Source organism: Garra rufa, chromosome 11 (genome assembly GCF_049309525.1).
Source record: "Garra rufa chromosome 11, GarRuf1.0, whole genome shotgun sequence".
Taxonomy (NCBI): Eukaryota; Metazoa; Chordata; class Actinopteri; order Cypriniformes; family Cyprinidae; genus Garra; species Garra rufa.
In genome coordinates, this window is record NC_133371.1 from 8,911,159 (window position 1) to 8,925,568 (window position 14,410).

The window sequence follows — 14,410 nt, forward strand, 5'->3', positions numbered from 1 at the left end:
TAATCAGCAGCCATTTTACCTTCACCCACAGCATGCCACAGAGCAAAGTCCAGCCCTTTATCTGCCTCTAACCTGCACACTATGAATGCTCCCTGTGACACACACTCACTCGCTTGCTCGCTCTTTCCCGCTCTTGTTTATGTTCTTTTGCTGGCTCAGTTTCTTCAGCAAAACCTGTTGTGGACAGAGAGCCAATGGCGTGACAGTAACTTGTGTTCAAAATAGCTTATGGACGGTTTAAAGTAAAAATACACTGGAGATATTGTAGTACTTTGAGACAAGACAAGTTTTGCTTCTAAAAGTTCTCACTTATTTTGATTATTTGGTTTCATTCTCGATTAGATGACAACAGTGCACTCAAAACCACATCATTTACCAGTCACTCATACTAATGAAGTCACTTTCTACTTTCCATTCCAGAAAAAGTACATGTTATTGATATGCAAATGCTTCAAATGAATGTCACTTTGACAGACTCTTAATGACTAATATGCAAATGGCTCATTTATCATCATAAATGACTCAGACGTCAGCACTCATGAAGAGAAAAAAAGGAAAAGAAAGAAAGGAAAGTTTAAATCCATCCGCCTCAGGGCACACCTTGAAAAAACCTGACACCTAAGCAATCGCCTGTGGCATTAACAGGTTGTGGCTCCGTGAGGCCGTGAGCACGTCTTTAAAGAACGCCCGCTAAAGTCAACAAAGCACACCCCTCCTACAGGATACAGTTAAGGATGCTGAGCTTGTCATTTGCATAGCACATCTTCTGGGACAACCAAGTGCGTATATTACCTCTCCTTTTCCTTATTCCCTTCCCTCCATTTCAGTTTTATTACTCTGTCCATCTTTGCTCCTTGAAACGTTGTGCAGTTCTAAAAAATGGCTGATTTAAAAAAAAATGGCTTGTAAAGCTATATTATCAACATATTATTCTATTTTGGCCAAGCTGTTTATTAACAAAAAGAAGTATACTTCAAGTTTATTTTATTTATTTTAAGTATACTTTATGTAGTAAGTATAAAAATATCAGTGTACTAGTAGTATACCTTTAAGTACTATTTCAATAGTTTTTGGGACTAAATTGGCCCACTTTCTAGTATATAAAAGTATACTTTTAAGTACACAACTAGAGTTTGAGTACACAACTAGTTTACATCTATGTTTTCAGTTTGTACTGCAAGTATACTAAAATTAAACTTATAGGTATACTGATAGTTTACTAATTAAATACTTTTTTATGCATATTTAGGACACTTTGAAGTATAGTCTCAGTAACTGCTAGTTTTTACACTGCAAGTATACTTGTAGATTTTCTTTAAGTGAACTTTACATCATACTTTAAGTATACTACTAATTATTATTAAATATTAAGTTGTATATATTTTGTTATATGAATATATAAACATACAAAACATCAAAAAACATAGGAACAGGGTATCTGCTTGTAAACAAAAACATTTTTTTCTAGCTTAATGCATTCTTTTTTATAAACACTTGAATGTGAGTAAGTTTCATAAAAAATAAATAAATAAACAACATTTTTAACAAAAAGCTAAAAAAAATATTGCTTGACAGTCATTATTACCTCTTCATGGGTTGACAATTTATTCTGTAACGTTACACAGTTTTCCATATCTAGGGTTTTGATGCTGTTTTATGTTTGACGATTGTGTTAGATTACATGTGAAAGCATCTGTTGTTTCGGTTTCTTCTTCACTTGTGTTTTGGAAATTCTGTTCAGGAGATGTGCGCCCCTAGCGCATATAGCTTAATGAAAACATGGATTCTCAGAGCACAATTATAGTTAAAATATATTTAGACTTTCTAAGTATAAGTCAAGTATACTTAAATGTCATTTTAAATATATTTCTGAGAAGTATATAAAGCGCATTTCTGCGAAGTAGACTGAAAGTATATATATATATATTTTTGTTTAAAAGAAGTATACTAATACTTGAATATACTTCTTTTTCTTTTCGTAAGGGGATCAATGAGGCCTATGATTGAAAAGAAATATAAAACCTGTGCTATCTAAAAGAAAATGCGTAGATAAAAAGATTGAACCCAATATTTGATAATAATAAAAGATCTACAAGCAATTTTTGTAGGGTGGTCATTTTTGACCGGGAAAATCACAAGTGACACGGTAGAAAAAACCTGTAAAACATAAGTCAGTAAGTTTTAGTCCAAGGTAGTAACATTAACTAGGATTTTTTGGAAACTGGTCAAAATGATCAGAACACAACATTGCACATGCTTGATTAAGTTTAAAAAGTGGCAAACACTATCAGTAACTTAGCAAGTCTAAGGAAGCAATAGAGATGAAAGTGATTTTATGCACAAATGTCTCTTATCAGCTTCTGGTGGCCTATCAGCAGAATATGGCTCATAACAGCCTGGATTAATACTGCAAGAACGGAAGTTATTACTCACCTTCACGATGTCCAGTAAAAGACAGACGCCACAAGTGCCATGTTTTTCCACTATCAGCATCAGCGCAGTGTAGCACCTGTCGCAGTTTAGAAAAAACATAGTGGTTTATTGTTTGACACTTTTAGGGCTAATATTGTTGTGGGAAAAAAACTTACTTTTATGCACTGACTAACATACACATGCACATATAAAGATTATATGTTTAAGTGTACTGTGTTATGCACAACATACATATAAAGATGTAATTAAGTCCTACTTAAGTGGGTCAACAAAAAGTACTTATACAATCAACTAATTCCACTTTAATATAAATTTAAAGTATTATACATTTCCATTTTATTGTGAACAACATGCAATTAAGTGTCCAATTTTTTTTTTCTATAATCACTGCAAAAAATGATTTTCTTACTTATTTTTTGTCTTGTTTCCAGCCAAAATATCTAAAAAAATTTAAACCAAGAAGGATTTTCTAGACGAGTAAAAATTATTGTCTTCTTTTAAGCCAAAACAAGTCGAAATGAAGCGCGTTTTTGCTTAAAACAAGGAAAATAATCTGCCAATGGAGTAAGAAAAATAATCTTGTTTTCTGTTTGAAATAAGATTTTTTGCTTACTCCATTGGCAAAATGTTTAGCTTGTTTCAAGCAGAACTCACTTAATTTTGATTTGTTTTTTTCTGAAAACAAGAAAATAGTTTTTACTTGTCTAGAATTTCCTTCTTGATATAAGAACTTTTAGATATTTTGGCTGGAAACAACAAAACATCTAAGTGAGAAAAGCTTTTTTTTTTTTTTTTTTTTGCAATTATGAGTATTCTTAATAATAATTAGACTCTCTGTTTTTGACATTTGAAAACTGGTTTTCAAAGGGATACACTCTTAAAAATAAAGGTGCTTCTAAAGGTTCTTCAAGCAATGCCATAGAAGAACCATTTTTGGTTCCACATTCAGACAAAGGTTCTTTAAAGAACCATCTCTTTCTTACCTTTTTATAATCTGAAGAACCTTATTTGCCACAAAGGACCTTTTGTGAAACAGAAAGTTTTAGAGCCTACTGACTTTCAAAAAACGGACATAAACAGTTTTTGCAGAAGAAAGAAAGTCATACCGTTTCTGAGCAGCATTAGAGTGTGTATTTTGCGATGAACTTTCCATTTACGACTGAAACAACCGAAGTTCTTAATTAGGTCACAAAGGAAAAGGTACGTTCCAGTTTAGTCATCATGGGAAGGGCCCTCTGTTCCTTGTCCTTAATTTGCCATTGTGTCGTCATAGAAACCATATCAGTGGCGTATTGGCGTATCTTATCAGACTAGAGCCCCAGCAGCAAGGTCCCTTTGTGTTTCTCATGAAGAAATAGCTACTATAGATTCCCACCAGGAGACCCAGGGCAGAGTCTACTTTACATTCTCTCTCTTTCTCCAGGCCTGTATATCTTTCATCCTTCCCTCGCTTTTGCATGCGATCCGCTCTGCCTTTGCTCTCCAGAGTGACGTGACAAGAGAATGGTTTCACAGCTCTCTGTGATAAAGCAAAAAACACTGAGCTGAACCGTGGCTTCAGAACTCTGCGGCCATCAATCTTAGAGGAGAGAAGTAACGAGACAAAAAGAGACAGGGTGGGATATTTCACACCAAAAGAGAAAGAACACAATAAAATGCATGTTTAAAAATGATTTTTGGCGCTTGTGGTATAAATGATTCATTGCCGGATGCTCTCGGGACAATAAAACATAATAGGGTTATTATCCTGGCAGATGGAACATGCCTGCAACGTGGTGATTATATTGCTCATCCAGATTTTACAGTAAGGGTCTTCAATATGTCACTTACAGTTGAAGTCAAAAGTTTACATACACCTTGCAGAATCTGCAAAATGGCAATTATTTTATTATTTATAGAGGGATCATACAAAATGCATGTTATTTTTTATTTAGTACTGAGCTGAATCAGATATTTCACATAAAAGATGTTTACATATAGTCCACAAGAGAAAATAATAGTTGAATGTCCTGCACAGTTAAACTGCTGTTCTTCAGAAAAAAATGTATAGGTCCCACAAATTCTTTGGTTTTTCAGCATTTTTGTGTATTTGAACCCTTTCCAACAATGACTGTATGATTTTGAGATCCATCTTTTCACACTGAGGACAACTGAGGCACTCATATGCAACTATTACAGAAGGTTCAAACACTCACTGATGCTCCAGAAGGAAACACAATGCATTAAGAGCCAGGGGTGAAAACTTTTGGAATTTGAAGATCAGGGTAAATTGAACTTATTTAAATTGTCCAATGTATTTCTAAAATAGGTTTTATCCGTCTTAGTCAAACTTTTATCTCAAACGTTTTAAAAAATGTAAACTTATTTTTTCTCTTCTGTAGCTTCTGAAGAGCAGTACTAAATGAAAATATGATATTTAGGCAAACTAAGACAAATTTACACATCTTCACTCTGTTCAAAAGTTTTCACCCCAGGCTCTTAATGCATCGTGTTTCCTTCTGAAGCATCAGAGAGTGTTTAAACCTTCTGTAATAGTTGCATATGAGTCCCTCAGTGTAAAAAGATGGATCTCAAAATCATACAGTCATTGTTGGAAAGGGTTCAAAAATGCTGAAAACCAGAGAATTTGTGGGACCTGAAGGATTTTTCTGAAAAACAGCAGGCAGTTTAACTGTTCAGGACAAACAAGGGACTCATGAACAACTATCACTAAACAAACAAACAAAAAAACACAGCTGTGGATCATTCAGGTAACAACACAGTATTAAGAATCAAGTGTATGTAAACTTTTGAACAGGGTCATTTTTATAAATTCTACTATTATTTTCTTTTGTGGACTATATGTAAATGTCTTTTATGTGAAATGTCTTATTCAGGTCAGTACTAATATGCATTTTGTATGATCCCTCTTATTTTTGTAAAATAATTAACATTTTGCAAGTTCTGCAAGATGTATGTAAACTTTTGACTTCAACTGTATATGTGTATAAGAATGTGTGGGGGAACAACAGAAACTGGACAACTTTGTTTCTTATCTACCACTAAAAGGTGAATATTAGTACCTAATTTAAATAAACATATCATATTAAATTATTTTAAGAAAACATGTCACAATTTTACTTTATGAATATGTAATAATGAAAAGAACTCCAAAGCATATGTGAGAAGTTTTTTTTTAATAAGAAAAGAACATAACAAACTTTAAGAACATACCATGAAACGATCAACCAAATAAAGCAATATATATATACACATATATATATATATATATATTAAGACACTTATCTTCTAAGCCCAATGGCCAAAAAGCTGGGTTTAAATATAAACTAAACAAGAACATCAATTCTGACCTGCTTTCTTACAAATTCCAAAAAGACTTGAAAGAAATTTGTTTATGACATGATGGCTTGAGACAAAGTTTTTATTTTTAAAACTGTTTAGAAATCTCTGAAGGAGATTTTTAAATGACGAGATCTTACAAAAATACATCATGGCAATTTCAACAGGGTCTGTAGAATTTTCTGATTAAAAGGTAGTTACAAAGCATTGTTGTAACAAAATGATCTCCCCCCTCCCCAACAGTGAAGAACAGAGAGGTCACTAGTGCAAGTATTGTATGGAAATGGCCCTTAGTGCATTGTCTGCTGATCTTACTAACAGCCCAAGCCAAGGTGAGCAGACCATGAGGCACACTGGAATAACAGCGAAAGCTTGCGGACTTCTTTTTTTTATGAATGTTATTGCCAGTCTTTCTAAAAAAGGGAAGTCTGTAAAACAAACAGTTGGATTTACCACAGTTTTATCCGTCTTTGTCAAACTTTTATCTCTATATATACTTAAATCTTCAGAATATACAAAATGACTTCATGGCCAAGTGTAAAAAAGTAATTTCTTCAGCTTCTTCAAGGGACAAGCATAATGATACACACTCTCCATACATGTACACTGTATGTTAGCGCACTTCAACTGAACATGCGTTGTGCTGTAACACAAAACAGAAGAGTTTCCCTGTAACACAGTAACACCTGCTCACAGCAGTAACCTGAACTCAAACGCTTCCGCAATCACGCTCACGTCCTCTTGTTATCACATTGTTAACGTAACTTCACAACACAAAATCATACAAGATATATTAAATTCTTCCCTTCATAAATAAATGCCTGACTCCTGCTTCCCCAAAACAGTATATACATGTGGCATCATTTGTATACATCTTCTGTGTTACATCCGAAACCAAAACGTTTAGTTCCTGAATATATGTTAATTAAATTAGTTTTTTGGGAAAAAAGGCATTGGAACTCGTCCCTCGGTTCTGGTAAATTTTTCTCTCACACTCTTAAAAATAAAGGTTCTTTTTGGCATGGATCCATGAAGAACCTTTCTCATCACAGGTTCTCTGAGCAACCAAAAATGGTTCTTCTATGGCATCACTGTGAAAACCCCTTTTATTTTTAAGAGTTTAGGAACCCAAAGCTTAGTTATTACTGGCAAAGCAAGCTCTGTGTTGAAGATGAGTCCTGCCATTAAGAGTCTGTAGAGTTCAGATGTCTGGTAAACACATTAGGATGCATTGAGGACAGACCTGCTGTAGAGGGTCTGGTAGTAGGCACCAGAGTCAATAGCGGATGGACCTGCACTCTCATAGATCTGTTTGGTGGCCACCGGAGAAGTTGTGGTGTAGTTGTTGTAAGCCATCACCTGGTCCTGATACGACTTGAGGTCCATCTTCTGCTCGTTGGACATGAGGTTGGTGATGGAGAACGGATGGTTGAAGTTGTAGTGGGGGTCCATAGACTTCAGTGGGTCGTTCTGCAGATCCAGGTGCTGCATCGGGCTGGCCAACAGGTGAGGGCTGCCGCCCATTCCCTGAGAGTGCAGGTGCGAGCCAGACGGAGGCATGGAGGAGGACACTGAAGATGGAATTGGTACTGGCGAGCTGTGTGAAAGGTTAGGAGCTTGAGACGGGCAATCCAGCTGCACCATGCTCCTTTGCTGCTCCTCTGATGCATGGGAGCTGTCTGAATGGGCAGAGTCGGCACCTTCGGAGCCCGTGGCGGGACTGTGCTCCTCTTGAATCCCCTCACTGCTGTGACCACCCTTGGTGCTTCCGCCTTCCTGAGACTTCCCCGAGCTCTTTTTCCCAGATTTATCCTCAATCTTGAAGCGCTTCTGGCGACGCAGGTAGCAGCCGTTCTCAAACATGTTCCCGGAATTGGGATGCAGCGCCCAGTAGGAGCCCTTGCCGGGCTTGTCGGGGGACCGTGCCACTTTGACGAAGCAGTCGTTGAAGGACAAAGAGTGGCGGATGGAGTTCTGCCAGCGCTGCTGGTTCTCCCGATAGTATGGGAAGAGATCCATGATCCACTGGTAGATTTCGTTGAGGGTCAGCATCTTGCTATTGGACTGCTGGATGGCCATCGTGATGAGGGATATGTAGGAATACGGTGGCTTGGCATGGGTCAGAGAGCGACGATAAGGCTTTGGCATCTCCTTAGTCCGGTTGAGAGAGGTAGGAGAGGGGTAGCTGATCTGGGACATTGGCTGACCCATGCTTTGGTAATGCGAGAGGGAACCCAGGGAGGAGGCAGAAGAGCCTAGCTGGGTCAGAGAACTGGGGTTCAGAGAGGAGCCAACAGGGGACAGGCTCATGTGGTTGGGGCCTCCACCCATGCTGGTCAATGGGCTGCTGTTGAGACCTGCGCTGGGGTAGCCCATATTCATGCTGGTTGTAGAACAGGCAGAGTTCAGATTTATGTAGCTGTTCAAGCTGCTCACTGAGTTCATGGCGCTTGCAGAGGAATACATCTAAAAGAAAAAAAGACAGGACATTAATGTTTGTCATCAGTTTGTAGCTATAAAACAAATTCTACCATAAGGCATTTCGCCTAGGATGCTATATTATAAAGTTAAGGCCAAACTACAATGTATAGGCTACTTTGTTTGAATGCATTTCTTTTCATTTCGTTTTACACATAAAATCAATTATTAGTTAAACTCGCACTTTTAAATCTCCTCAGAAATATTAGAATTAATCAAATAAAAAAATAAAGTTAAGCAAATAAGAAATAATTAATTCCAATCTGACGCCGTGTTTGCGGTCACAAAATTGATGTGCGCAAAAATAACAGTTTAAATGCAAATGATCAAAAATCAAGACATTTCTAAGAAATAATAAGACGAAAATGAGAAATCAATACTGCTTTACGAATAGCCTAGTATCTATTTTATAGCATTAACCTGGAAAGTTTTCTATCAGCTCTACTGAAAAGTAAAACGGTTACACAAGAGTGTAACGCGAAATTAAAATCGAAATCTAATCGAAAGCTAAAAGTGGATCCCTAAAAAATTATATATTATATTAATACAATAAATGTAATATGCAAACATTACAACAATACATGATTTCATCGTCTTAGCTTTTAAATATAATATTATAATATATTTTATCTATATATCTATCTGTCTGAGAAGATAGATATTTTACTTTCTAAATAGAATGTTGAAGACTTTCCCGAACTTACCTCACTTGGCTCGCTGTAGAAAGCATTCCATTCCGGAATTTCGTGAGATTCCATCTTCACAGAGCTCAACATCCCCAAATAAAGTTGAAACTCGTAAGAAGCGCGATACTGACAGCAGACTAAACGTGTATTAAAATGCCGTTGAGTTTTTTTTAAAAGGGTTTCTTTAAGAAATAAAAATAAAAACACAACGTCCCGCTTTGTCAAGACGACACACTTTGTAATTCCACGTAATTCTACAGCATGAACCGTAACAAAAAGTTTTGTAAAGTTAGGCTCTTCAGTTGTCTTCAGTCCCGTGGATCAATAAGTTGTTTTCTCATGATTAGCTAGTTAACTTAGTTTACTCAGTATTTTTTTATTTTTTTTTGAGTGGCAGCACCTGTAAACATTTTCAAGTAATCCTGAGAAGTCCAAAGTTGAAGCTGTCGTGGAGACTGCGTCAGGTCTCTGTGGTGAGTAATGTAGGAAAGCCTCACCTCAGGCTTTAAACACGCGCAGGTGAGGGACCGCCCAACAGGCCCCGGGACTCAGGAAGACGTCCCTAAAGGTCTCTCTTGCCCCCTGCTGTTCTGTATATTGGCCGGCCGACATGTCCATCCCAATTGTCATCCCAGACAACGTCAGGCCTACAATGAAAATGAATAGAATGGAAAGGAAAGAAATGGAGAAGATTTAGGGCCTCTGCTGTGACTTACAGAAGTATAGGCGTCTTTATATTGCCAAAGCTGCTTAGAATTCAGTGTAAAAATGCAATAACGCATAAAAGCCAGACCAAATTATTCCAATACAAAGGTGAATTTACTGTGTAAATGCGTTTGTGCCATCACTAAAGACAGCTAAATGCCTCTTAGGAAGCGCTTCTGTGCCACCTTTGGAGGGTGAAAATTTGCATTACATAATCATACATGTATGTTAGTTTAGATAGATAAATAGATAGCCTACTGAAGTGTATGAAGTTTGCATTTATTCACGCGTTTCTTACATGACATGCCAGTAGTTGATTTGTCATCATCAGGCAATCATTTAATGCTTTTCTATCGTCAGTGATGTGTTCAGGCTGGTATAAACTCATCAGGGCTTAAACTCATCACGGCAGGGGTCCACATCAGTAATCTGAAGTGCCAGTTTTAAAAGTTGTTAAATCCCCTCGGCTATCACTTTCACATAGGTCACAGTGAGCGAAGGACCGTGATTAATTCTCGAGATTTAAAAAGATGATCTCATGCCGCCTTTTCTCAAAACTGAGTGCATTTGAACAACTACAAATCAAAATACAGAATCAAAATACAACGATTTGATTGATGAGCAGAATATGATTCGAATATGAAGTGACAAAATTGCCTTTCCAAGTATTTATTTTCGTCTTAATTAGATAGTCGCTATTTTATTTATTTTATTTTTCGTTTTAATTAGGCTGTAGCCTATTTTTTCCACATTATTTGCGAGGTTATTGTGGTCAAACGTGCGCATTTTCTTGCACAAGCGCAAATTCGAATTTTGAAGATTATTTCCCACACATTTAATTGTGAACTTAAACTTTTCCTGGCTTGAAATGACCCGTGAGCCTATCCGTATAGGCTGTGTGAATACACATCTGTTGTTAGGCGCAGACAGGAACATCACAATGTCAATGCATTTCCTAATGGCTAATGAATGGAGATGTAATTGATCAATTGACGGGGGGTCGAAAGGATTAGGAGAGACCTGACCCCCAAAATGCAACTTTATGAGATGTTCCCACAACCCGTGTGCCACCAAATGTCTAGCTAAAAGCTATATATTAATTCCTTCAATTCTTGAATAGCCAGTTGCTCTTAATTTTGTGATAGCATGCATCAGATCAGATTAATAGATTATTTTTTTTCCACTGCAAATGTTCCTCTAATAATTAGTAGCTACACGTTTAAAAATAAAATGCAAAAAGATGTCTTGCGAACTTGTAAACATGTCTATCTAGTGTTTGGCACGCTTTTCTTCCTCAGTAATCCCTGCAGTGTCTTGAGATGGTGTATTGGCGAACACACATCTGAACATCCTCCTGCTGTCTCAGCGCTTCTCATGCCAATGCAGCGGCGCATCGTTCATTAACACCTCTATAATTGGATAACAATAGTCTTAATGGGTGACGCTAATGGAGGAAGCAGAATATTAGAAACGTGTCTTAAGGCTTTTGACGGGTCAAACAGCAGTGAGTCATTAATGATAGTCTAAAACACATGGAAGCCTTCAAATAGCATGCAGGCTTCAGCCAGGAAATGTTCACCCGAAAATCGGTTGCGTCTTGCAAGAACAATGTTAAAGGAGTAGATCACTTTCAGAACAAAAATTTACAGATAATGCACTGACCCCCTTGACATCAAAGATGTTCATGTCTTTCTTTCTTCAGTCGGAAGAAATTATGTTTTTTGAGAAAAACATTTCAGGATTTCTCTCCATATAATGGACTTCTATGATGCCCCCGAGTTTGAACTTCCAAAATGCAGCTTCAAATGGCTCTAAACAATAAAAGCTGAGGAAATCCAGCAAAACGATCAGTTATTTTCTAAAAAAATTACAATTTATATACTTTTTTAACCTCAAATGCTCATGTCTAGCTCTGTGTGTACTAGAGATTATAAAGTATGTAAATTGTAAATGTTTTAGAAAATAACCGATTGTTTTGCTAGATAAGACCCTTCTTCCTCGGCTGGGATCATTTAGAGCCCCTTTGAAGCTGCATTTTGGAAGATCAAACTTAGGGGCACCATAGAAGTCCATTATACGGAGAGAAATCCTGAAATGTTTTCCTCAAAAAAATAATTTCTTTACGACTGATTAAAAGAAAGACACAAACATCTTGGATGACAAGGGGGTGAGTACATTATCTGTAAATTTTTGTTCTGAAAGTGAACTACTCCTTTAAGATATTTTTTGTAATGTAGCATGGTATTGTAGGCTATTTATATGTCATACATTGAATGTGTACTCTCTTATGTTTTTTTTAAATATACTTTTGAAGATTTGAAGTACATTATAAGTGCACATTCAAAACTTATTCACAAGGAGTGCTCTTTTAGGTGAAGAAATGTATAAAAAGTACGTAATATTATTAATTATTACTGGTTTGGCCAATAATTTTGTCGAGGCTGCATATTTGATTCAATTCTGTTATAATTCTATAGAAACGTATAGGCCTATCTGTCCTTTTGAAGTTGTACAGACTGCACGACAAAGCTAGAAAAGTGTGTTTTAAATCTAAAACAGTTTTCCATGTTTTGGTTTAGTTCCATGAGGAGTACGACCAATACCCTATTGAACATGACATATACTTTTTGTTTATTCATTTCCACTGCTTACCAACTTGTGTTTGCTAAAGCATCAAAATACAATTCTCTTTCTGTTGTAGTATGTTGGTAGAATATTTCCATCTGCTGGACAAAGTTTAGCATTACATCAAAGAGAGACATTTACAACCCTCAAAAGTGAAATCCGTAGACTTCCTATAATTTAGATAGGCCTACTATTATTATTTTTATTTATAATTAATAGTTTGAATATTATCTTGTTTTTTAATTTCCGTTTTAATGTTTTTTTTTACTACAGTTTTTTTTTTGCTTTAGTTATTTTAACATCACATTCAGCTAAATGAAATTCTTTGGCAACTAGCTGACATAATTTCATATTTATTATATTAAAATATTCATTTTATAAATGTATATAAATGTATAAATCTTTTTAAGTTTTTAGTTTTAGTAAATAATAACCCTGCCGACTGACATTACCTGGACATTGCAGTGGGTCACAAATTTGATAACATATAACTGCTAACTAACTGTAAACCATCATATATGTCTAATAATAATATAAATAACTCTAAACTGTGACGTTTGAAATCATGTCCTTTCCCCACAAAAACACAGCAGATAAGCAGCGGCTAAGAAAGCAAACATGCTCTGTCCTTGAACAGTTTTAGAGTCTCTAGTTATAAAAACAACCCAGTGAGGTTTACACATAATCACACTTTCATAATGATCAAATCAAAGTCCACTGCGGTTCCACCTTCTGTAGTTGCCTGGGTCTACTATACTGTAAAATGTTTTGCCAGATAAGCTAAAAGTGTAATTCAAGTTTACTTTTAGTCAAAGAAATTCTTAGCAGTAAAACTGACTACATTGTGTTACATCAATGAAAATCATTAAACGGGTTACAGTAGATCAGGCAGACAAAGCTAATCCAGCGAGCAATGTGCTCACTTTTATAAGCACAAAATAAAAACAAAAACAAGGCAGAGATTTGGTCTAGAATATAAAAACCTCAAACTGAACAATATCAAGCTGTATATGATTCATCCCACTGCAAGAAGTCAAAAGTTTACATACACCTTGCAGAATCTGCAAAATGTTAATTATTTTACCGAAATAAGAGGGATCATACAAAATACATGTTATTTTTTATTTAGTACTGACCTGAAAAAGATATTTCACATTGAAAACATTTACATATAGTCCACAAGAAAAATAATAGATGATTTTTTTTAAATGACCCTGTTCAAAAGTTTACATACACTTGATTCTTAATACTGTGTTGCTACCTGAATGATCCACGGCTGTTTTTGTTTTTTTTAGTGATAGTTGTTTATTAGTAACTGCCTGCTGTTCTCCAGAATAATCCTTCAGGTCCCACAAATTCTTTGGGTTCCAAGCATTTTTGTGTATTTGATCCCTTTCCAACAATGACTGTATGATTTTCCATCGTTTCACACTGAGGACAACTGAGGGACTCATATGCAACTATTACAGAAGGTTCAAACACTCACTAATGCTCCAGAAGGAAACACAATGCATTAAGAGCCGGGGGTGAAAACTTTTGAACAGAATGAAAATGCGTACGTTTTTCTTATTTTGCATAAATATATATATATATTTTTTCATTTAGCACTGCCCTTACAAGGCTACAGAAGATACGCTTCCCAGAAGACAAAATAAGTTAAATTTACCCTTATCTGCAAATTCAAAAAGTTTTCACCCCTGGCTCTTAATGCATTGTTTTTCCTTCATCAGTGAGTGTTTGAACCTTCTGTAATAGTTGCATATGAGTCCCACAGTTGTCCTTAAAATCAAGATGGATCTCAAAATCATACCGTCATTGTTGGAAAGGGTTCAAAATACACAAAAATGCTGAAAAACTTGTGGGACCCAAAGATTTTTCTGAAGAACAGCAGACAGTTTAACTGTTCAGGACAAACAAGAGACTCATAAACAACTATCACTAAAAAAATACACAGCTGTGGATCATTCAGGTAACAACACAGTATTAAGAATCAAGTATAGGTAAACTTTTGAACAGGGTCATTTTTGTGTACGTCTTTTATGTGAAAAATCTTATTCAGAACTAAATAAAAAGTAACACATTTTGTATGATCCCTCTTTTTCTGGTAAAATAACATTTTGCAGAGTCTGCAAGGTGTATGTAAA

The 14,410-nt window shown here is 36.0% G+C and overlaps 1 protein-coding gene across 1 annotated transcript; it reads right to left on the reverse strand.

The window, feature by feature from the left end:
* Positions 1-5,592: 5,592 nt before the first annotated feature.
* foxa3 (forkhead box A3) lies at positions 5,593-9,395 on the reverse strand. The gene is made up of 2 exons (XM_073850534.1): positions 8,955-9,395; positions 5,593-8,238 (listed from the first exon to the last, which is right to left on the reverse strand). Exons 1-2 carry the CDS (start codon positions 9,024-9,026, stop codon positions 6,994-6,996), a joined length of 1,317 nt encoding a protein of 438 aa, XP_073706635.1. The 5' UTR covers positions 9,027-9,395; the 3' UTR covers positions 5,593-6,993.
* Positions 9,396-14,410: the final 5,015 nt, after the last annotated feature.

Excerpts from the sequence above, each read along its gene's own strand:
- foxa3 (XM_073850534.1), bottom strand. The coding sequence starts at position 9,026 with ATGTTGAGCTCTGTGAAGATGGAATCTCACGAAATTCCGGAATGGAAT. Across the intron at positions 8,239-8,954 it reads TCTACAGCGAGCCAAGTGAG|ATGTATTCCTCTGCAAGCGC; the intron begins GTAAGTTCGGGA and ends TTTTTCTTTTAG.